The sequence below is a fragment of the Danio rerio genome, chromosome 14 (genome assembly GCF_052040795.2).
Source record: "Danio rerio strain M-AB ecotype USA chromosome 14, GRCz13ab, whole genome shotgun sequence".
NCBI lineage: Eukaryota > Metazoa > Chordata > Actinopteri > Cypriniformes > Danionidae > Danio > Danio rerio.
The window spans coordinates 9,393,136-9,419,040 of record NC_141034.1 but is presented as its reverse complement, the minus strand read 5'-3'; the positions used below and the strand labels follow the sequence as shown (position 1 = coordinate 9,419,040).

The 25,905-nt window shown below is 38.5% G+C and overlaps 1 protein-coding gene across 2 annotated transcripts; it reads left to right on the top strand.

Moving 5' to 3' along the window:
• The first annotated feature begins 998 nt into the window (after positions 1–998).
• On the top strand, positions 999–25,905 carry tgfb5 (transforming growth factor, beta 5). 2 transcript variants are annotated; one of them, XR_015507073.1, is made up of 8 exons: positions 999–1,404; positions 3,911–4,074; positions 4,270–4,402; positions 4,515–4,625; positions 8,390–8,567; positions 13,752–13,902; positions 22,803–23,642; positions 23,768–25,905. XR_015507073.1 is itself a non-coding variant. In XM_087281156.1 (7 exons), the coding sequence occupies exons 1-7, from the start codon at positions 1,056–1,058 to the stop codon at positions 22,959–22,961; spliced, it is 1,245 nt and encodes a 414-aa protein (XP_087137282.1). In that variant the 5' UTR covers positions 999–1,055; the 3' UTR covers positions 22,962–25,905. The 2 variants fall into 2 exon arrangements, 1 of the variants encoding a protein (XP_087137282.1); XM_087281156.1 differs by having other exon boundaries at positions 22,803–25,905.

Sequence of the window (25,905 nt, the reverse complement as noted above, 5' to 3'; positions counted from 1 at the left end):
GAAAAAAAAAAAAAGAAATAAAATCTGACCTGATCTCTTATAGCTATCATGGGAAAGGAGCTGGAGAGTCACTTTGAAAGAAAGTACTAGCGGTCCTCACTAAAGCTCCAAGACAAACCACAAGAATTCTAAGCAGCACTTGGAGTTTCTCTCTGAATCATTGGATACCAGACGAGCATGAGGAACAGTTCTGTTTATTATCTTACCGGTAAATACTTAAAAGCCGGGGAAGCATAATGGAAAGGCTGTGTTTGTAGATTCAGATTAGTATTACTGGGATTGGATAATCATGGACTATATTATGCTTGCCATCACCACATGCACAGAAATCAGAATAACATCTAAAATTGGCATAACCTCAGATAGTTCATGCCAGGTGTAAATTACAGAGGATTTTGTTTACAGTTTAGACCATTAAAAGGGGAAAACGAACGGTTGTGGATCTTACTAAACTGTTTTAATTCAAATACATTATTTTTTGTGTTATCTTTACATTTTGGCGATACCAAAGTTTATCTTTATCATCCAAAAAGACGCTTAAAAAGGAAAATATTTGCCACTGAGGAGGTTACTATAGTAAACTAAAGTTTTAGCGACAACATAATTAGACACTTGTCTCACGACACAACGAGTATACAAACACTTATAAAAGCTGCATGTTGAAAATCGTGTCGTGGTTTACTGAAAGCCACGTCAAAATAATTGAAGTTACGTAAGTCCTACCTTAAAAGATTGCGCTTTGAATATTACCTTCAGGAAAGAAAGAAAAACCGATTAACTTAAAATAGCTTGTCATTAACACAGTGAGGTGCTTTGCGCAACCATCTTTTTATTATTCTGACCATAAGTAGTCTGTATGAGTGTAGGAAAACAAGTGTGTGAGAAGGTAAAAGCGCGTATCTGACAGCAGAGCTGCTCATTCACCTGGTGCACGCGGACGCGAGCAGCGCAGCCACGCACTTTGGGGTTTGTTCCATTGCTCAGTGCGCGCGCTCCCCGAAGACAACCCGGCGTTACATAGCTGCGCACCCGAGCCTCTCAGCTGTCAACCGACCATGTGGTTCATCAATCTGACTTTGCTCGTTCTCAAACTCTTTGCGTCTGCGGAAGGATTCTCCACGTGCCATTCCTACAACTTAGACGACCACAAGTCCAAAAGGATCGAGGCTGTGCGCGGGCAGATTTTGAGCAAGCTGCGCATTCGGAGTCCACCGGATCCCGAGGCGAGCCCGACACCGCAGCCTGTCCCGGCGGAGGTGATGCTGCTTTATAACAGCACGAAGGAGCTGCTGAAGGAGCGCGCGCGCCATGCGGAGGCCGCGTGCGAGCGGGAGAGCAGCGAGGAGGATTATTACGCCAAAGAGGTGCAGAGGGTCAACATGATGCCGCTGCGCACTGATACCAGTGAGTGATGATGCTGATGCCCACTTTAATGCTTGCATCATTCAAAGTAATGCGTGTGTGTGTATGAAAACCATTTATTGAAATGATTACTGTTGGGGATATTTTCATCCACTCTAGGGTGATTTTAGGTCTTAATTGGAAAAATCTGTTAATTAACCTTAGTCCTGATCAAAACTACTAAATTGGTTAGAAAATTTCAGGATTTATATCCCTTTAATTGCCAAATTAATAAATTATGTCACAAAATTACACATTTTCAATATAAAAAGTAATTGTGGACTGGATTTTTTTTGCTTTTTACCTATACGTCTTAGACATGCAAAACAACATTGCCTTTAATGCATTGTTTTTGACCCATTGACTTTCATTATAATCACATTTTTATGATTACAAAAACCATGACTCCATGTAATCATGCATTTTTAAGTGTTGGTGGTTTTCCCTGTTGGGAAGAGGTAAAATTAGTATTTTTTACTGTTAATCATCAGTTGGCACCATTAATAGTTAATAGTTGGTTTTGTTTTTGGATTTATGGAGCATAACAGCAAATCAAAGTGTGTGTGTGTGTGTGTGTGTGTGTGTGTGTGTGTGTGTGTGTGTGTGTGTGTGTGTGTGTGTGTGTGTGTGTGTGTGTGTGTGAGTGAGAGTGACTTTTGTGCACTTACCTTGAAGTTTCTGAGAAAATCTAAATCTGCATCTCAGCTCTCAGAACTACAAGGAGTAAATAAAAACAAAGACTGTGTTTTTATGCATCATCAAATGAGGTTATAATGAAAGTAAAAGGAGCAAAAATAGCCACCAACAGTAAATTAGGGAGAAAAATTTGAAATCCAACAATGCATCAAAGCCAATGTTGTTACTAATCATTGACATATTCAAGATAAAAGGTAAAAAAAAATTGTCCACAATTACCTTTTTATATTGAAATTATATGTCATTTTGTTTTCACCAAACTTTATCAATTAAAGAGTTAAAATCATGTTATTTTCTAAGCAAATTAGTAGTTTTGATAAAATGTATATATATATATATATATATATGAATGAGATGTTTTCAATCTGAACATAACAAAAGGGTAGTAAATTTGAACAGTGCACAAGGGTTAAGATATTTATATTTTACTCAGTACATGTTCATATTAAACTCTAAACATGAACATAGCCTAACACTGGTAGTGGCATGAATTATTTGACAAATATTGTTTCTTATGACCGTTATTAAGATTTACATTCAGCAATAACTGATATACACAGCTAAATTTCTTCAATATTAACTGCATGATTATTAAATAACAATGACAACAATTATAAACCATGAATTATTCTCAAGTTTTTTTTCTAAATTTTCTTCTTATTTAACAAATAATAAAGGTATTTTTACTTTTGTTTTTAATGTACAAGATTAATTTATAGTCAAAATAACTTTGATGCTTTTTTTAAAGCAAATTTTGTACCTTAAAAAGGAAATTATGTATTGTAAATGATGTATTAAGTATAGAATATTGACCAATTTACACATAGAATTAAGCTGTTTGTATTATGGCAAAAATACAACTGTTATGCAGCATTTTGATAAACGTATTTCTGCATAGATCAATATATTTCATATAATAATAATACAATAATTTTTAATGATGGAAATTCTAAAAAGGTAATTTACAATATATATATATATATATATATATATATATATATATATATATATATATATATATATATATATATATATATAATATTAGACTATTTGTGAGACTGAAGACTAGAGTTATGAGTAGGCACGGAATCTGCGCGTGACCTCTGCTGGTTTTTAGGCTATCATTGAGTCTATTAATTTACTTGTGTAAATTGATGTACATTTATATTTATTTTGTTTTTAATTTAATTTCACTATTATTTTGATATAATAATAGTAATAATAAAATGTTCATTTGATTTATTTACATAACAGTTTGTGAACAGTTTCTGTCTTTTAGTAGAGATATTATATGAGCGACTTTGTTTACCAAATAAGTGCATCTAACTAGATTTGCATTGTAAACAATAAGTAAAAGTTAAAAATGTAATATGTTTTATTTCATGTATTACGTTTTTAGTTATGTTTCCCAAAATCATTCCGTGATGATCATAAATCTGCAGATGTTTTTTTTTTTTTTTACAAAATCCTACGCAGAAATAGCAAAAAATGTCTGCAGATTCTGTCTGGCCCTAGTTATGAGTAGTATTTGTGTGTGTGTGTGTGTGTGTGTATAGAAATGAGCATATACCTGCAGCTTAAATTTGATCAAACAGCTATTTTATATAGTGTACCTGTAATATGCATCATTTTGCTAATAATACGTCAACTTTAAGCTCAATGAGGCCTTAGAGAAGCTGAAAGGAGTCAGTCATTACATCTGCTGTTTTGGCAGCATGGCGAGTTTTATTTCCTTGAGGTTGACCCTCTGAAAACCACACGCAGCCCACAAAGTGTAAACAAGTCCGACGTGAATCCTGCTTTTGTTCTACAGACTCGATCAGCCCGGGTCCTCAGAGTCCGTACTTCAGGATAGTGGGCTTCGACGTCACCAACGTGGAGCGAAACTCCAGCACTTTGGTCAAAGCAGAATTTCGCATCTTTAGAGCGCCAAACCCACAGGCGCGCGCCACAGAGCAGCGAGTGGAAATATACCAGGTAAAAGACAATCCCGTGTGGTTTTTCCAGACAAAAGGCTCAAGTTGTTCCATTGGATGAGCCTGTGCTGTGCTGCTGCTCTCACATTTACATCAACTGCTCTGTCATGATGTGTTGTGCAAGAAATAGAGCGGCAAGTGAATGAATGGGAAAGACAAATAAGCTTGTGGTTTTTCTTCCTTTTTACACCCACAGATCCTGAAATCTGAGGATGTGACGGCCCCGTCTCAGAGGTACATCGACTCCAGAACGGTGGAGCCTCGAGCCAAGGGAGCGTGGCTTTCTGTGGACGTCACAGAGACTGTGAAGGAGTGGATGGCGTTCAGAGGTCAGTGAGTTCATGCGGAGGCTTCAACGTATATTTACTCCTCAATCAAGCGGAGGAGCTTGTAGTATTTCCTTTTCTAAGACAAATAAACGCCTTTCTCCCTCTGTCTCAGAGAGAAATCTTGGCCTGAAGATCAGCGTTCACTGTCCCTGCTGTACTTTCGTACCTTCTACAAACAATATCGTTCCTAACAAGAGCGAAGAGCTGGAAGCCAGGTTTGCAGGTGATTTATCCTTCAGAATAAGTGAAGTTTTAGTTTTAAACTAATTTCGAGAGAAGCATGTGCTCATGATTTACCCAGCTGGTCCACATTAACTAATTATGATCCTCCAATCAAAGGATCCCAAACCACTATATATATCCTCATTTCCTTTCTACAACTATCTTCGTCTGGAAGAAACCCCCCCTCCTCCCCTTCTTCCTCCTTTATCCAGAATGGGCGGCACGGTGGCCCAGTGACTAGCACTGTTGCCTCACAGCAAGAATACCAATGGTGTTGGGTCCTCGCTGAGCCATCTGGTATTTCTGTGTGGAGTTTGCATGTTCTCCCCGTGTCCGCGTGGGTTTCCCCCGGGTTCCCCGGTTTCCTCCCACCATCCAAATGTGCTCTATATTATAGATAAAACAAGCCTAAACCTTTTTTATAATGTCTTACTCTCAGGAAGTTCGCCTTGGCCTCAGCAGCGGGGGAGTTTGAGATAGACCTGAGCTCAATCTCCACTCGCCCTGCAAAAGGGGGGGAGCCCTGGGCTCGAGGATCCCTTGAGCTCAGGGCTCTCTCCCGGGACAGCATGCCAAACAAGCTATGTATAAATCATGAGCTAAGTGTGAACTCTTGAAACGTTTTTTTATAAATGTTGTCACAAATTAAGTTGTGGTGCATGGTGTTCAGTTTTTAATATGTAAATAGTGCACTGTAAAAATGTGTATTTGCACAGAAATTGCCTGTAGCCTGAATTGCAGTGGGTTATTTACGCTTTGAATTGCATTATGGGAGTTTAAACTTCGCCCTTAAATATTTGCAACTTTTGTAAATGTAACTCTGCAGTTTAACAAAGTGACTTTAAATAGAATTTGTGGCTCAATCAGGAGAGTTATGATATAATATAAGCTGCTGTATTTTACCTGTGTAGTGGGAATTTTCTTTAAGAACGCTCTCTCAGTGGTCAATTCTTACCCAAAGCGACTTTTAAAGTTGTATTCTTTACAAAGAAGGTCGCACAGTCATACATCAACAATAGTTTCTGCAGAGAGTGAGACGCAGAAACAGTGCGTTCTGTTTGTCTCTAGTTTGTAATACACACAAGGTCATCAGTGACATACAGGATGAATCACAGTTACATCAGCGCTCAAACTTCATTTTTGACCATCTACATTTCGGCTTTACATCCCATCCGAACATGTAGTTTGTTAAATCACCATGTACTTATCCAGATGTTGTCTGGTGATAAACAGATGTTAAAGAGCCCATATTATACATGAAATAGGGTCATATCTTGGTTGTAAGGGTCTCCAACAACAGTCTAATATGCATGCAAGGTCAAAAAACACTTTCATGGTCTCATAATCTGCATTTATTTTTACCCAATTATCCCAGCGACTCCTGTATGAATCGTTTAGGGATTCATTTGTTCCCAAACCCCTCCTTAGCGCGAAGCTAATCTGCGCTGATTGGACCGATGACAGCCTGTTGCGATTGGTCGACTGCCTTCAGTCAGAGAGTGAAATGCCAAACAGCTAATCAGCAATATAAAAGTAATCACAGTTCATACACGCTCGATAGTGTAGGCGTGGATTTTAGCTGCCAGTGGGTCAATGTAAATACAGACGATGGACTTGAAAATTCAGACGACTAACTATTTTATTGAGCAAAAACTGTCGAGGAGATCTCATAGCTTGTCTCACTCTGCTCTTTTCACAGACACAAACACACACACACACACACACATTGCCCTCGTCCACACACACCTCCGGGCGACAACGCGCGCGCGCACACACAAACACACACACATACCTCCGGACGACAGCGCACGCACACACACACTACCCTCGTCCACCGAGCTCCGTAAACAAAGCAGCACGCGTCGCGTTTTTAACGTGGCTTTGCACGCGATAAGAGAATATAGCCAGTTAACCTGATACAGTACACGCGGTTACAAGTAACAAATCACAACTAAATACATTTGCAAGCTGGAGTCAATGAGGCGACAACTTTAATCACACGTACTTACACTTGAGAAACGGAGGAAGAAACCCATCCTGACGTCCATCAGTAAGTTACTCTTTACTGATCCTTCCTTTAACAAACGCTGATGAAGTATTCTTTGTAGCAGAAGTTTCCAGTAGTTTCCAACTGCTTGGTTATAATGCTGAGGTTTCATCTTTGGGTAGAGATTCGATGATATCCATCTGCAGTGTGACTTCAATCCACCGGCATGTTTGTGTGTGTGTGTTGTGCGTTTCTGCCGGGTTTGCGCGTGCACGTGAATAACTTGGTTTCGTTAGTACGTCATGGCGAAACACCTAATGACTCGGTATCAAGGCGACTCGTTTGAAGCACTATGAGTCGACTCTTTTATAGATGAATCAACCGTTTTAAACACTGTACTCTTACAGATTTAAGCCTTAGCTGGATACTTCACTTCACTTAGAGCTGTGTTACACACTACATGTAAGGGAATTTTCAAAAACCCATAATATGGGCTCTTAAGTGGTCACACTTGGTCTAACTTAAACAGTACAGAGAACATCTTTATACCTTTGTAACTAGGACAAATGAGTATATGAAATGAATATAAGATGAATAAAATGAATTTCCACCACACCTGCCATTTAAATGGTTTAGATTTTCAGCATGTTTGACATGAGTTGCACTTATAAAATATGAATATCAAACAAAGTTTTAAACCAATCAGCATTTTTCATTTCATTTTCATGCCAAATATTTCTGCATACAAATTTTTATGCATAATAATTATAACAACAGTAAAATATAATATATGGGTGTGTATTTTGCCATTATATTGGTGCCAAAAAATTGCAATCAAAATGGTCAGAATATCTTAAAAGAAAACCATCAAACAAAGACATTTATACAATATTAAAGGGTCACGAAACACCAAAACACATCTTTTGAGATGTTGACAGTCAAATGTCCCACGTTGCTAAAAACACCATTAGGACACGTATATATTTCACTAAAAAGTGAAATTGAAAGTGATTCGAGCAAATTCGTTCTTCTGGCTTGAAATGAAATTATGAAGCAACGACACGGCCATTAGATCCTTGTGTGAGCTCCAGCATGTAGGTTGGTTGTGTAAGTCTTGAAGCTTACGCTGCTATTCTGAACCAATAGTCAGAAACAGAAAGCAGCTGAAGGATGGCGTGTTGAAATCCATTATCTGACTTCATTGTTATTAATCTGACTCCATTAAAGTTGTTATCATTAAGAATATTTTTCATGAAAAAAAAAAGAATCAAAAAAGTTTGGTCCCACTTTATATTAAGTGTCCTTAACTACTATGTACTTGCATCAAAAAATAAATACAATGTACTTACTGTGTTAATGATGTATTTGAGAACACTTGTGGTGCTCTTGAGTAGGGATAGGGGTTGGGTTATGGACAGGTTTGGTGGAATGGGTAGGTTTTAGGGTGGGTTAAGGTGTAAGGGATGGTCAAGTGTATTTACAAATGTAATTACAGAAGTTAATTACAGATGTAATTACATATAGGTATTTTATTAAGCATAAGTACAAAATAAGTACATGTATTTACACAATAAGTACATTGTAACAATTTATTAATTCCTGTGTAAGTACATATTAGTTAAGGCCACTGTATATAAAGTGGGAACACAAGTTTTAATCAATAAACACACCATTCAATATGATAACCAAAAATATTTGAGCACTTTCTAGTCGTCAGATTTACTGAAAAGGTTGACTTCAGTTGTTGTTGTTGACATGTTGGCTTGATTCCTTCCCAGGCATTGACGACGATCTTATAAAACAGACCAGGAAACCAGGTGTGACCAAAGGACAGATTGAATTCAGCACAAAAACTCCCCATCTGATCTTAACCCTGCTGCCCACTGACCGGCTGGACAGCCCTATCAAGAAAACTCGCAAGAAGAGATCTGCAGCAGACACCTCCATATGCACACGGTACACAGACATTTCTTTTGATTATTGTTTATCATTACTCTCTCTGATATACTTCATTTCGACAGAGAATCATTTTAATATTGCCATTTCATTGTCCTTAAACTGAAATTACATATATTAAATGTGTAATTTGCAATAAACTGAATGTGAAATACAGTGGTCCCTCCCTATAATGCGGCCTCGCAGTGTCCAGAATTTTTTGGGGGCAATTTGACATGCTTTTTTTACGGCGCATTGTGTTCTGCGTCCTGATTAGTGCATTGTGTTCTGCGTCCTGATTAGTGCATTGTGTTCTGCGTCCTGATTAGTGCATTGTGTTCTGCGTCCTGATTAGTGCCTTGTGTTCTGCGTCCTGATTAGTGCATTGTGTTCTGTGTCCTGATTAGTGCCTTGTGTTCTGCGTCCTGATTGGCTGTAGACCATTGTCAATCAATCTCCGTGTCTCCTGTACAGTGCAGAATGCGTTCAGCTTGGCAAATTTACTTAAATCTTTAATCGCTAGCAGTTTAGCTAGCAGTGCTGTTTTCTCGTTTTTTTGCAAGTTTTCTCCCCAACAAAACGTTGTGCACTGTCGGAGGCACATGCGATAGCACTCAAAGGGCAGAAGATGCTAACCACTGCACAAAAAGTTGGACTGTTGGACATGCTAAAAGAAATGTAGAAGTTATGCAGCTGTAAGGCGACATTACGGAATGAAAAAGTCTTTGTTTCATTACTTTCGGCTTTACAGCCTTAAAACGTCTATAATAGGGGTGTCAAACTCATTTTAACTCAGGGGCAAGAGACACATAAAGCTGCATGAGATTGATCCTGATGTTTGTGTATTTAAAACAGAGGTTAAGGTCTTGTTGCATCACACACACCGAATGAACACATGCTGAGACTTGCCCAGGGAGTGTCGCGTCTGATAATGCAGTCTGCATCCCGTCTGTCCTGGATCTAAATGCTCTTTATTTGTTGTGTAGAGTGCTTGCTTTCTGCTAAGCAACATAAAAATTGGTCACTTAAGTCAAATCAGAGTTTGCTGCAGAAGTCAGTCAAGTAGACATAATACTTGGACGCAGCTAGACAGCAGATGTTGAGAGGAGAGTCATTTTTTTCTCACTTGATTTTTAAACCAAATTTTCTTTTTTTTTCTTTTTTTTTTTTTTAGGAACTATCCTGCCCACTTTATGTAGTACAGTAAAAGTGAATATGTTTCTGAAAATGTTGCTTATTAAAAAGACTGTTTGAAGGTGCCAAGGCGAGATTTTGTTTTTATGAGTAATGATTTCAGTTTAAGTTTAAAGTAGTAATGTGATTTTCAAGACTTGTCATGTGGTTTACTTATATAGTGCTTTTGCAAAGGGTTTTGTTGTTATTGTTATTCAAATTGCTGGAAGGGAATCTCCTGCTTAAAACATATGCCAGTGTAATCGGTGGTTCATTCCACTGTGGCAACCTCTTGAAGAATCTTGAACTAAGCTGAAAGATAGTAAGTGAGTGAGTGTTATTCAAATTATGTTACAATGTCATGTGTGTTTTACAGAGGGCTCTATTTTAATGATCTAGACCAGGGGTGTCAAACTCAATTCCTGGAGGGCCGATGCCCTGCACAGTTTAGTTCCAACCTTACTCCAACACACTTACCTGTAGGTTTCAAACAAGCCTGAAGGACTCAATTAGTTTGATCAGGTGTGTTTAATTAGGGTTGGAACTAAACTGTGCAGAGCTGTGGCCCTTTTGGAACTGAGTTTGACACCTGTGATCTAGACGCAAAGTCTAAAGCGCATTGGGCAAAAGCATTAAGGGCGTGTCCTAATCCACTTTAAGCCATTTTAAGAATAAAACGTTGTACGCCCCGGCACATGGTGTAACATGGTTGTGCTTATTTTCCTAAAGGTTCACGAAACCCTTGAGTACTATTTTTGAGATGTTAACAAATTTATGTGTGTTGAGCATCAGTTAAGAAAATGTTAGCACCTGTTAGCTTTAATTGTGGGGAAAACTGGGTAATATTGAGCTTTTGTCAGCTAATTTCAGCTTCCGGGTTTAAAATGATTTTTGGGGCGGGATCAAAATTGGCGACATATTGCAAAACTGCAAGTGCAAAGATGACGCGTCGGTTTCTCATTATTCTTCATAGCGGAGTTTTCTTATCCTATGAGAAGAGCCGGTTTCTTAATTATTCATGACTGCACATACTTTCCGAAGGCAAGGCAGACCTGCCAGTGCCAAGCTGTGAGATCCTACCTTGATGAATGAGTGAAACCTCTTCCACGGACCCACGCCACACAGAATTTAGCCGTTCATGAAGGGTCTATGTGTTTGTTTCCATGATCCACAGGGTTTGCAGCATGTTTTTCCCCAAGATGCTGTCAGGGCTGATGAGCAAAGCTGTTTGTTAGCAGCAAGCATTTTTGTCAGGAGAGCAGTGCGAGAATTGGAGAATGGTGGACGTTGTCTTTTATCAGGAAATCGCTCAGATTTAGACACATCGCCGTGCTGCTGTGTTTGCCTAAATCCTCTAGATTACCAGAAGGGCTAATGGTTAAAATAGACAGGGCAAGAGACCTGCTGCACTGAGTCTGCATTCAGACCCGGAGATTGAGGGAGAAGTCCTCATTTATAGTGTTTATCTGAACATGATTATCTTTATAATGATATAAATTTTGGTTATCTGTATATGAAATTACGAATAACAAATGTAGCAGGGCATTAAATCACTGTTTATTTCTTTGCATTTTAACTTTGTAAACTAAAAAATAAGTGGTCTCCTCACGGTTTGTCTCATTTTGTGAGCCGACAGACAACAGTTGTTAAAAGTCGTTAACAGTTAAACAGACCCTCTGCAGTCACAGTGCAGATCTTATAATATGCATTTATTTTTACTTAATTATTCCATTAACTACCATATGATTTGTTCAGCAATTCATTTGTTCCCAAACACATCCTTTGCGTGATGCTAATCTGCGCTGATTGGTCTGATGATCCAGTCTTTTGTGATTGGTCGACTGCAAAAAGCGCGAGACGGAGAGAAACGTCTAGTACTCAGAGCACAGAGTATATGTTGTGAGCCCAATGCAGGAATGCAATAGAACAATGCAGTTAAACACCAGCATATTACTCTGCTCTTAACCCTAACCCCAAGTAATAACAACGACACAAAATCAGTAATGATCCACACAGTGGCATATTTTGAATATTGACAATACCGTGAGAAACAGCTGATGGTAGCAAAGGCAAATGCATTTAAATTGGTTAAAGAAGCTTGCGTTACGTTTTCAACGTGGTTTTAGATGAGATTTGTGAAATAAACTATACAGATTTAACCTAAGGCCCTGTTTACACTGTCAGGTCTTAATGCCAAATTCCGATTTGTTGCCTATATCTGATTTTTTTTGCTTGTCTGTTTACATGTTGTTTTAATTGTGACCCATATCCAATTCATGCGTTTACACTTGCCATACAATTTATGATGTCGCACATTCATAAAGGCAGTTTCTAGCATCTGTGCCGCACTAGCCACGATAGAAGAAATTGTCTTGTTTTTAGCTCTGTGAAATATTTGCGAAGTGTAGCATAAGCAGTGAATAGTTCAGTCCATATTTACCCCTTCACAGTTTATGTAATGGTATAGCCCTGATGTGTGCGTGTACTTGAATATGTAGCCTTTGCCTGTGTGCACACTGGTGTTAGAGAGAATAAAGTTGTTCAATACGTAGCCCGAGGTGAGGCAGTGGCGCAGTAGGTAGTGCTGTCGCCTCACAGCAAGAAGGTCGCTGGGTCGCTGGTTCAAACCTTGGCTCAGTTGGCGTTTCTGTGTGGAGTTTGCATGTTCTCCCTGCCTTCGCGTGGGTTTCCTCCGGGTGCTCCGGATTCCCCCAAAGACATGTGGTACAGGTGAAGTCAATAAATGTGAACTAGTCCTGCTAACTCAATCTATCCTTCCGTCATCGCAGCTTGCGCCTATGGTTTATACATGATGTCCTCCACCATTCAGAGGAATTTGTGGGTACGAGAGAGATCTCAGGTCTGGTGGGAGCAAATTGTGGCGATTGACTTCTTTCCTCCTCCATGCTTCCTCTGTTGATGTTGTTGTTTAACACGTTGGCGTCTCCACACACGCTCTTCCTTCTATGTCATTAAATCGCGGAGAAGCACCACATTGTCGCAAGTTTAATAACGTATAAAACGGAACGCCTCAATAAATCCGATCAGCCTGTTTACATGACAGTCGCATTGTCACATATCCGATCTGTATCTGATTTATTTCCACATATGAAGGAGGCCTGAAACCTATCTCTGAATATCCGAATGCATGCATTTTTTTTTTCGTGTTTACACAGCCATAGAACAAATAAGATCTGCGTCACATATGAGCAAAAAATCGGAATTGGGTCACATTTAACTGGCTGTGTAGACAGGACCTGAGAGATGCAATACAAGCACTGATCTATAACAGATACCATCACTTGATTACAAGTCGTGCGGAGTGATTATGAGTTACAATTAAATACATATTTTGCATAATCACATTTAACATTGTGTAGGAAGGAGAAACACTTACAGGATCTGGAGGAAGAAGAAACTGGTCCGTACTACAGTTACTAACAAAGTCCCATACATTAGTAGTCTTTGCTGATCCTTCCTTTGAAAACGAATGGCCGGCAAATCAAGTGCTGCAGAATAGGTTTTTGCATCAATCATCAGAAAAATGACAGGAACAAACACAGCACCCAATTAGCTATACTGTGGTGGTGTTGTGAAAATGAGCTTTAACCCTTTATTCCCCACAGCTGCATGTCTGGCCATATCTCAGTGACAGTAATCTATGCATCATGATCAATCCCATGATTCCTCGCACTCTGCTAGTGTCTGAAGGGAAAGGCGCGTTCACGTTTTACCAGATCCAGCACAGAACATATTTGGTATTGTTTCGTGACGACGTTAATACGAACAGGCAAAAGATCTAGACAAACGATGAATCGTTTAAACGACTCGAATCTTTTATTTAAAACAAATCTATATTTTTAAACAAGGTGCACTTTCAGATTTACCCCTCTGCTAGTTGTTTTCACTCACTTAGAGCTGTGTTGCACACTGCATGGAAGGTAATTTTCAACCCATAATAGAGGCTCTTTAAGGTAAACATCTCTTTTACCACACTATCATAATCTGCAACACTTTTTGTGCCTCCTTTAGGAATGATCAGGGCTGCTGTCTGAGGTCTCTCTATATTGATTTCCGCCGGGACTTGAACTGGAAGTGGATCCACGAACCCAAAGGCTATAAAGCAAATTTCTGCGCAGGGAACTGTCCTTACCTGTGGAGTGCGGACAACCACTACAACATGGTAAATATTCATCAGGCTGACTATGCTTAACTATTGAGTACCTTTTTGCACAAATATAATAACATAGATAAGAAAACAGAAGTCAAGAAAGCCTCTCTTAATAGCGATCTGGATGTTTTCATGAGGATAGATTGAGTTTGCAGGTCTTGTTCACATTTATTGACTTCATAGATTAGATTGCTTTAAAGGGGACCTGTTATGCCCCTTTTAACAAGATGTAAAATAAGTCACTAAGAGTGTGTATGTTTCAGCTCAAATTTTCACACAAATGTTTTTTTTTATAACTCTTTGAAACAGCCCCTCTTAGTGTTTGGTCCAAATCATTTCATTTTGGCAAATGTTGCTTTAAATTCAAATGAGACTGTGCGACTACAGTCATCTATGTAAAAAACTGAAAATGCCAAAAGAAAGGGCTCACAAGAGGGTCGTCTATGGAGATTGTGTTCATTTGTGCATCCTTAAGGCTCATACACACCGGGATGCTTTTCCTTTGCGTTTATTGTCAGTAAAATGAAAGAAACAACAGTAATAATAACTGACAACACCAACAATAATAATAATTACAAGTACTACACCAATTACTACTACTTAATTACTGTGGCTGCCGTCGCATCATCTAAATGGATGCTACACACTGGTGGTGGTGTAAAGAGACTCCCCTTATGATTGTGAAGTGCTTTGGGTGTATGGCCATACACAATAAATGCGCTATATAAATACACATTACATTACAAAAATAGAAATAGCATGTAATAAACCACTTTTTTAATACATCCATACAAACTTTTTTTGATCGTGATAATTCGTTTAACAGCACCAATAAAGATTATATACAGGCCTACATATGTGTATTATATGTTAATGTGTTATATAAAAATCATATACAAACACCACACACACAATCCAGAAGAATATAAATAACATACCCTGCCATGTACGTAATAGCTGCAATGAAATCTGTCTTGTTTTGCAATAATCCAATAAACAAAGCACGATAAACAACCATAACGTGAACAGAGATGCGCAGCAGCTGTGAATGTTTGTTGATGGTAAGTTCATCGACTGAACAAAAAATGCAATCCTTGCGACAAAACTAGATGGTTGTTATTGTGAATCACTTTTCTCCCTTACAAAAAAAATAAATAATAATAATAATAATATTGTCGACTATGCATCCACGCTTTTTCATCTGTTATTTCATGATGTCTGGAAGATATCTGCATGGGGAAATTATAGTAATTTATAATAAACATGTTTTTGAACCACACAGTAAAGTGAATAATGTGTTCAAGTTTTTGTTAATAAATGCTACAGAATGCTGCAGCATAAACTGATAAACTGTAATAAATCCTGTAACGTTAGTGTAAACTGTGGTGCATCGTGATGGTGTATAATATAGCGTAGAAATCTGAAGCCTGTTGAATTTATTACTACAGTTGTACCACAGAAACAATATAATTACTAGCACAGTTTAATTCAAGTAATTATCTATAGTAAGCTTCCAAAGTCTCTAGATACTATAGTATTTTATAGTATAGTATCTACCACCTTTGTGAGGCAATTATATTTTAGTTCCTTTAGTCCTATTAATGATATAAGGATCATGCTCAACATATGTGGTTATTTTCTATTTATTTCTCCTTTAAAATATGGTATAAATGGTGAAAAAATGCAGTCTTTCCTCTGTCTCCCATTCATTTTTTCACTTTCTGCCCTCCATCTAAATTCCGCGCATCACCAGACCCACATGACTGAAAACAACCTATACAACGTGTTACCATTTTTCCTCAGATAGCATATTTCTAAAGGTGCTGTTGACTTGAAATTTTCACCAGATGTTGAAATCTATATATGCAAAGAAAACAAATCGAATTAGTTTACAAATGAATTTATGTGTAAAAAAAATGAAATGACACAGGAAAAAGTATCAAACACATGAAGAAAGGGAGTTGGCAGTGAAAGTCCAGACAGCAGCTGAAATCTCTCTCAGTTCTTCAGAAACACTCTGCCCTTCCTCATTGTGAATTAATATTCACTGCTTCAATCCAACATCTACATTATCAGGAGGGTGAAGATGAAAACATAGGAGAGATTTCAGCGAGACAATGATCCAAAAACAACCAAGGAAACTCTCAAATGTTTTCAGAGAAAGAAAATTAAGCAGTGGAATGGCCCAGCCAATCACCTGAATTAAATCCAATGGAAATTAAAGATCAGATTGAATAGACGAGACCCGAAGCAACCACCAAGATTTTTACACTCTGTTGAAGTCTGTGAAAACTCACATCTGAGCAATTCATGTGACTTCATTCTCTATATAAGAGGCGTCTTTAAGCTGCCATCACCATCATTTCTTTGGTTGTTATCAACATCTGGTGAAAATTCAAAGGCAGCTTTAGAAATATGTTTTCTGAGAAAAATGTTGACATGTTAAATACTTATTTTCCCATCTGTATATGGTAAGAAATGTGTTCTCAAATATACTTTTTGAATGATTTCAAAATGCAAATAAATGGCATAAAATATATTCATGCAAATACATGTTCTATATATACACATGTGGCCATTTTATATATTTTTCAAAAAGCAAATATATTAAAGCATTAAAAAATATAAGAATACATTAACTAGTAACACTAAAAAGCTGCAATTCTGCACTTACTCTGCATTTTCAAATCTGTATTTGGATGCGGCTGTATCTTATTTATTTTGGAACCTATATTTAAATATGACAGCAATGTTGTGCTCTGAAAAGTTTCCATGAATGAATCTCTGACAGCGACGCCTCCCCTCGCCATCAGCCAATCACTGTCTGCATAGTTATTATGACATCAACCAAAGCAACAAAGTCAATCCAGCTCTTTAATCTTATTTTAAAACTTGCTTCTTTAGTAAAGGGTTGTCTCAGCAGCTTTGTGAACAGGTTTTAAGTGAAAACTATAAGCTAAAAGTATTCAATGTTATTTAGAAAATCAAATGTTTTGTGAATTTGGTTACATAATACAATTTGAAAAGGTAAATAAATGAAAAAAACCTGTAGATCACAAGCACAGGGAGAGAACATCACACCTGTACTGGTTTCCCTACACTGGTTACTGATCCAGTTTATAATTCAGTAGAAATACTGTTGTATGTTTTTAAATCACTCCATGGCCTGGCCCTTGAGAATATTTCTGCGCTATTCAATAAACACCAACCCATGAGATCTTTTCGCTCCAAGGATCAACTCTATTTGACAGTTCTGCGATCACGCTTGAAATGTAGAGGTGATAGAGCTTTCGGTTCAAGTCTACCTCAGAATTTTTTCAAAAGATGCATCATAATGTGTGTGGAGCTCCACGATCGAGATGGGTCTGGCTGCAGACCTAGTGCAGTGCAATCTGGGCTGTATCCAGTGCTTTTTAATGGGCTCACCTAACCCCACCCCTAACCCTACCCGTCGCAGTGACGTCACCAGCTCCATTTGAGTGCATTGTGTCTGACATTGCATCACTGAGTGATGCAGTCTCAGCTTGCATCATAAAGGCTGCATCCAGATATTATTGCCACGATCAGTGGCAGGAGTGGGCGTGGCCAGCAGAACAGGGGAGAAGGAGGGGAGCGAACAACTGTTGTCAGTCGGCTCACAAAATGAGACACAACCCGTGAGAAGACGCATGATTTTATAGTTTACAAAGTTAAAATGCAAAGTAATAAACAGTAATTTAATGTCCTGCAACATTTGTTATTCGTAATTTCATATACAGATAACCACAATTTATACAATTGTAAAGATAATCGTGTTTATAAACACTAAATGAGGACTTTTCCCTCAATCCCGGGGTTTGAATGCAGACTTAGGCCCCGTTTACACTAGTGCGTTTTAGTTTGAAAACGCATAAGTTTTGCTACGGTTACGCCATCCGTCCACACTACGCCGGAGTTCTCGAGCGCCGAAAACTGAGCTTTTTGAAAACGCTGGAGAGGCCGTTTTCATTCTAAAACGCTGCTGCTCCGTCTCAGTGTGGATGGGGAAAGACGGAGATATCTGAAAACGGAGGCGGGGCTGCAAACGTTCGCCTATCTGATTGGGGCTTTTCCTCAATATTAAGTAGCCCACACACAGTTCAGTCTCGCATCCTCTTCTTGTAAGTTAAGACTTCGCAAGTTTGATCAAGGCTGCAGTCTCCCCCTTCTCAGTTTGATATGGAAAACATACCGAGGACACGCGTCAATCTTCAAACGGAACAGTGGACTTTATAACTTCATTCACATCACCTTGGCTACGTTGTTTCACTTTCTCAACAATAAAATGTAAACATGATTTAAGGAACTGCCTTATTTCTTTTTAATATTAGCAACTTAACAGACAGCAGAAATGTTGAGGCGTCGTGCTGCATATTTGAGCGTGGATATTTATAACAAAACGGAGCATATAACAACTGCTTCCTTTTAATTTAAGTGAAAATACGAAACGCACCCTCTCTTTTGCTGAATATCAGTTTTAATAATCGACAATTATAAAAGTATAACATACAATAAGTTTATACATTGTAGGAAATAAGGGCAAGCGATCAGTCAATGTACCTGGATTAATCATTAACTTATCTTTGCACTTAACCAAAACATGTTACCCGTGAACAAGTAACTTAATAGATTCCAATGACCAAAGTCAGGGAATTGGCCTATGTCGTCAGATAAAGACAACAACATGAATGAAATATCACGTTTAGCAAATATAGTGAGATTAGATCCAGCGGGAGATGCGTGATGAGCAGTCCGACAAGCAGAGCTCTCATCTGGGTAGAAATGCTGGAGCGCTTGCCCGAGAGTGTGTGTGTGGTCACGTGATGTGCGTTTTCAGCGTTTTGGTGTGGACGGAGAGCTGTTCAGAAACGCTGGGTAAAACGCGAGTGTGGACGCGGATCGTTTTCATTCTACAACGCCGTTTTAAAACTAAAACGCACTAGTGTAAACGGGGCCTTAGTGCAGCAGGTTTCTTGCCCTGTCTATTTGAACCATTAGCCCTGCTGGTAATCTGGAGAATTAAGGCAAACAGCAGCACGGCGATGTGTCTAAATTTGAATGAACTGGAATAAGGACAAAGTCCACCATTCTCAAATTCTCGTACTGCTCTCCAGACAAAAATGCTTGCTGCACACAAACAGCTTTGCTGTATCGGCCCTGACAGCATCGCAGGGAAAAACATGCTACAAACCCTGTAGATCATCAAAGCAAACACATTCAAGCCTTCATCAACGGCTAAATACTGTGTGCCGTGGGTCTGTGGACGCGGTCTCACCCAGTCATCAAGGTAGGATCTCACAGCTTGGCACTGGCAGGTCTGCCTTGCCTTCAGAAAGCACGTGCAGTCATGAATAATTAAGAAGCCGGCTCTTCTTATAGGATAAGAAAACTCTGCTATGAATAATAATGAGAAACCGACGCGTCATCTTTGCACTTGCAGTTTTGCGCTTCATCGCTGATTTTAGTCCCGCCCCAAAAATCATTTTAAACCTAGAAGCTGATATTAGCTGACAAAAGCTCCAAATTATTCAGCTTTCCCCACAATTAAAGCTGACAGATGCTAACATTGTCTTAACTGATGCTCAACACACAAATCTGTTAACATCTCAAAAAAGTACTCGAGGGTTTCGTGAACCTTTACGAACATCTCCTACTTTGGAGTCATTTCAGAGGTCACTGAAAACACACTTATTTTCTTTAGCTTTTAATCATGTGTTGTGAGTTTATGCACTCTGGTTGCTTGTATCTTTGCATGTATTATGTGTTTTTATGAACACTTTGGTAGCTGTTGTGGTTGGTTGAAAGTGCTCTAGAAATAAATTAGGTTGAGTTGAGCACAGGCATCTATGAACTAACAGATTAGCTAGAAATTAGTTAGGAATTAATTAGCTAGTTAGGAATTAGTTAACAAAATACACAAAATGAATCCCCATGGTTCCTGATGATACATTGAGGTCTTTAAGAAACGTTATTCCCTTTAATCTACAGCAGGGGTCTTAAACTCAAATTGGCAGGGAGCCATATCAGTGACTGACAATTTATAGGAGGGCCGCTTTAACATTCAAGCACAACAAAAAAGTGGAAGCCTGATGTACAGTAATTGATGCACTCAGACATTCTTCTCCAGAGTACAGTACTAAATGTGCAGTCAAAGCTCCTTCTTTTTGTTTCTTGTTGTGCATATTGAAGGGTAATTGCTATAAAAATACTACAATTTGATAATAGGCATAATAATAATGCTAATTATTATGTCCCAATCAATTGTTGCTTAACCAAACGTTGAACTGATAGCAGAAAGCAGTTTGGGTAACTTTAGTGACTTTACTGGTAATTGTTCTTCTCAATATCTTTCTTTTTTTGTAAAACTACAAAAAAGAGGGGAAAAGTATATGTATACATTCACGTTTACTTTAACATGTTCAATTCAGCCAGCAGTAAAACTTTACTAATGCACATGTTTACACGATTCTATACATGCATATGAGGAAAATCTATTAATGAGACCATTTGAATCAAACATTAGCAAAATGATCATATTTACACCACCAGTATAATGTGTAAGCCATGAAGAAGTGTTTGTACAACTAAAATCAGAATCAAATGACCCTGGAATATTATCAAAAATATAGCTTTAGCAAAAATAGAGCACTTGCGGACATATATTTCAACATTTAAATCAGCCGCAGGAATAATCTGCATGTGCGTTACTCTCGACCGAACGCTGAGAGAAACCGAAAGTAACCCGGACATATAGTAGGCCCACAGTAGATTAATGCCCAGTAGGTGGGGGTCAAAACCACAAGTGCCTACATGCAACAATGATAGTGATTTAAACATATATATTTGTATAAATATATGGGCCGAATCTCATCATATTTTGACGTCAGTTGTGGGCCGGAGGGAGGAGAAGGGAAGGCCACAAATGGCCTGGAAATTTGAGACCCCTGATCTACAGACTCTGAAAAAGATGTTAAGCGTGTTCCTGACAAATCAGTCTTTCTGATTGAGGTCACACACTTGAACTTGGTTTTACTTTTTATATACACTGCTAAAAATGTTGGGTTCCACCCAATTCATTCATGTGGTCCCAACACAAATCCGTAATTTGTGGATTAAGTTAAATGAACATAAAACAATTAAGTTCCCCCCAAAAATCTCTACAACTATGTTGTTTCAGCTCATTTTAAGTAAGTCATTCAAGTGTAGGCTATAGCAGCCACAATAATAAATATTATATTCACAATAAAAGTCACAATAAAGTCAAAATTATCATACACTGTGATTATTTTTCTTTCTCAAACATTTCCCAGAGGATGTTTAACTGAGCAAGGAATTTTTCACAGTATTTCCTATTTTTATCTTCTGAAGAAAGTCTTATTTGTTTTATATCAGCTGGAATAAAAGCAGTTTTTAATTTTTAAAACCATTTTAAGGTCAAAATTATTAGCACCATTAAGCAATATTTTTTTTCGATTGTCTACAGATTAAACCCTCATTATACAATAATTACCTTAACTTGCCTACTTAACCTAATTAAGCCTTTAAATGTCACTTTAAGCTGAATTCTACTACTATATTGAAAAATATTTAGTAAAATATTAAGTTCTGTCACCATGGCTAAGTTAAAAGAAATGAGATATTAAAACTATTATGTTTAGAAATGTGTCGAAAAAAAATCTTCTTTCCATCAAACAAAAATAGCGAAAAAATATACAGAGGGGCTATTAGTTCAGGAGGGCTAATAAGGCCCAATCCCAATTCTATTTTTGTACCCCTTCCCCTTGGCCCTTAAAATCAAGGATGAAGGGAAGGGCTTTAAAATTTACCCTTAAGAATTGGGACAGCACCTGCACACGTCTTCATATGTCATCGTGATCTCTTAATTCATATGAGATCAGATCAGTTGTGCTATTTTTTGGTATTTATCTTCAGGAAATCACTGAAGGCATATATCATGTTATCATGATTTAATGTGGCAATACGATCGTAACTATACTGTGTATTTACACAGTTGCCATATTTATCTATGTAAACTCACCAAAAACAACAATAACAGACACTGTGAAAAGCTCATTCACAGTCACTAGACACTACTGACGGTATTTGAGTGTCATTGAGTGTCAGAATGTTGTGAGACTGCTGTACAGGAGTTATCATTATGGATTATAGATCGCAAAATTTAGCGGTTTTATTTTAGCGTTTTTTAAAGGCATGACACTACAACACGAGCGCTGTTATGAATATATTAAAACATGTGCTTGTTTGTTGAAAATATTTGTAATAATGACAAAAAATACTAATTTGTGGATCTCCTTACTTCCGATTGCTGTGATCCTGCTGTTGTGGCTGGTGTATTCTGGGGAATTTTCTTAAATTTCTTCGAGTGTGGTGCTAAAAAATCTTTGTTTAAAGGGCTATTCACCCCTTCCCCTTAGCTCTACGCCAGGGGTGTTCAAACTCGCTCCTGGAGGGCCGGTGTCCTGCAGATTTTAGCTCCAACTTGCCTCAAACACCTGCAAGGATGTTTCTAGAAAGCCCAGTAAGAGCTTGATTAGCTCTCCCAGGTGTGTCTGATTGGGGTTGGAACTAAACGTTGCTGGACACCAGCCCTCCAGGACTGAGCTTGGGCATGCCTGCCCTACGCCTTCAAGCTAAAAACCCCTACCCCTACACGGCGGTCGTTTCCACGCAAAACGAGGGGTAGGGGTTAGGGGAAGGGCAAAGGGGTAGAATTGGGATTGGGCCTAATTCTGACTTCAACTGTATATGTTGCTTGACTACAGTAAAATGTCATTTCTAATCAAATTGGTTGAGTTCAAGTTATTTCATTGCATTTGTTACGTTCCATGTTTTATTTCTAATACAGCCTTTCTCTATCTCTGATTTCCTTTTAGATTCTCCCTCTGTATAATAAAATGAATCCAGAAGCATCAGCGTCTCCGTGTTGTGTTCCTCAGGACCTGGAGCCTCTCACCATTGTTTATTTCCTAGGCCGGACCCCTCGGGTGGAACAGCTCTCCAACATGGTGGTCCGTTCCTGTAAGTGCCGCTAATGCAGAAGATCTCATATGGAGGACAGGAAACAGGTGGATTAGAGAAGAACAAAGACATATGCTGCGTCCGAAACCGCATACTTCCATACTTTATAGTACGCCAAAATCAGTATGCGAGCCGAGTAGTATGTCCAAATACATAGAATTCGAAAATCAGTATGCGAGAAGTACCCGGATGACTTACTACTTCCGGCGAAATTCTGGAGTGCGCATCTCATGCACGCTGCGCTATCCCATGATGCCCCGCGAGCGAATTCATGAATGGGAGTGAAGCGACGCAAATTACGCAGGTAGGTCGCATGACCATGACAAAATGGCGGATGTAGTACGTCCGAATTCCATTCATACTTTCACATTCCTACTGTATAGAACGTACTTTTCTAACGGCAGAGTAGTACGTTTAAATTCAAATACAGTACCTACTGAGTAGTAGGCGGTTTCGGACGCAGCCATAAAGTCATCATATTGAAGAGAATTCAGCTAAAAATTGACTCACCATTAGGGTTGTTGCTATACTGGAATTTGGTACCAATCAATACTGAAATTTTAAATACGGCCATTTCCTGCTAACATTTGAGCGCTGTTGAGCTTGTTCTTGAACAGCGCTGATTTGCCATTGTGTTCATGTGCTCAACAGAAATGATTGGCTGTGAAGGTCATCAGTTCACTGAACTCACCGCTGTTTACTGAGGTAACCACAGATACAGGGACACTGGAGCGTTTCAAAGTCACGATTCATCAACGGATCACTCGTTTGTCAGCTTATAGACAAACCAGCTGATTAACATGACTTTAAAATGCTTCAGTGTCCCTGTATCTGTGTTTACACTCAGTAAACAGTGGTGAGTTTGGTAAACTGATGACTTTCACAGCCAATCACAGTCATTTCTGTTGAGCATGTGAACACAACGGCAAATCAGCGCTGTTTAAGAACGCACTCAACAGCGCTCAGATGTTAGCCACAAATGCACGTTTTTAAAATTTCAGTATCGATTGCTACCAAATTCCAGTATCGTGACGGCCGTACTCATTGTGATGTCATTCCAAATTGGTGCACACGTTTCTTTCTCCTGTTAAACGTAAGAGTAGATCATTTGGAAGAATGACGCAAGCCAAAGTGCTCCACAGCCTATTGACGTCAATTGAATGCACACGAAAATGAAATTCTTCTGTCCTGCCAACTCATAGCATATTTTTAGCAAAACTACTCCTTAGGAAATGTACACATGAGAAACGTTCGTCAAGCATCATCAAAGCAGAGGACACAACCAGCTTTAATATTATCTCGCATCGGCCATATCTTATAAATAAAGCTTTTATTTTAACTAGTTTTCCAGTACAATGGTCTCTCGTTATTCGCAGGAGTTACATTCTAAAAATAACCCACAATAGGTGAAATCTGCAAAGTAGTCAGCTTCATTTTTTACAATTATTTTAGATGTTTTAAGGCTGTAAAACCCCTTAATACACACTTTATAGACTTTTCTCAGACCTGCATTAACATTTTCACAATTTTCTCTCTTGTTTAAAACTCACAAAGTTCAAACTTTCATAGAAAAATATGTCCAGTGTTATAGAATGAAACCAAAGATTAAAATCTGTTGTCAGGTGTAAACATTCATCGCTGTTAGCAAAACGTTCATAAAGCTTTTTACATTTTGTGTGGAAAATTAGGGATGTCCATATCCAATTGTGATTAGAAATCGGGCCCAATCAAGCAGTTTCAGACTCGATTAGAATTGGATGTAACCTCCTGATCATATAAATATATTCTCATTATTTTTTAACATCTATAGTTCTGCTGTTGCACAGAGTTAGACCTCTTTCTTGACTCCACACAGAAACAGCAACACATGCAGCATGACATCACATGTTGCAGAGACGCTATTGGTTAAATGCCAGCAAAGTAGAACAGGAAAGCAGCTTGAAGCGGAAAGCGTGACTATGTCTGCGGTCTAGAGATAGTATAAAGGTATGATGAAGACAACATTGATATTGCCAACATCATAAGGTATGCAAACTTAGCATTGCATGAGGTGGAAAGGAAAAGTCTACAATTAACACAACAAACCTGATAAGACACCTTAAAAACAAACATATAACCTCGAAATGTCGTCTCGCCACTATTTCAGCGACACCAATTCTGACAAACTACTTGCCTTGTTATAAGATGTCCATGTTTTGTTCACCACAGACATAAGAATTTCGTTCGTAGCTTCCATGTCTCTACTAAGTCTTACCGCACAATGGATTGACTCCATCCTTGATCTTTTTCTTCGCTCTTCTTTTTATGTATTAAAGAAGTATTGGATCGGATTTGGTATCGGTAGATACTCAAAATCAAATGACTCGGACTCAAGGGCAAAAAAACCTGATCGGGACATCCCTACGGATAATGTTAGCATCCAGCGTAATGTTCTTTTTCCTGCAGCTACTGATTCACAAAACGAAAGCAGACTCCATCCTTAAGAGGGTCGACTTGCACACCGGATGCGCCACGCATGTTTGGATGGCATGTCGTGGCGCATCATGTATGCGACGCCACCTTTACGATGGTCTTGCTGCGGACAGTTACAACCCTTTTTGCATCCTTGTTGAAACTCACACTGCTAGCGATCGAAGACTTATGTTAATTTGGCTAGCTAAATGCATTCTGTACTTTACAGGAGACTGACTGACAATGGGACACAATCAGGACACAAAACACACACACACACAAAAAAATCAGCGAAACCGCAAAAGGTGAACCGCGTTATAGTGATGGACCACTGTATTGCAAAAGTGACCAACGAAATACACGCCAGCAGTGAATCTTTCTTCCTTTTGTAGATGTTCTATGATTGTTCCTGTAGATCGGTTTATATTTTTTGACTTTGCTAATGTAAATAGGTTTTGGTGATGTTTTTATTTGCTAAATACAATAAATTTTAATTATATAATAACA

Bases quoted from the DNA above. Each gene is read 5' to 3' on its own strand.
- tgfb5 (XM_087281156.1), top strand. From the start codon at position 1,056: ATGTGGTTCATCAATCTGACTTTGCTCGTTCTCAAACTCTTTGCGTCT. The intron at 4,075-4,269 runs GTAAAAGACAAT...TTACACCCACAG, and splicing joins AGCGAGTGGAAATATACCAG to ATCCTGAAATCTGAGGATGT. The intron at 13,903-22,802 runs GTAAATATTCAT...ATTTCCTTTTAG, and splicing joins CGGACAACCACTACAACATG to ATTCTCCCTCTGTATAATAA.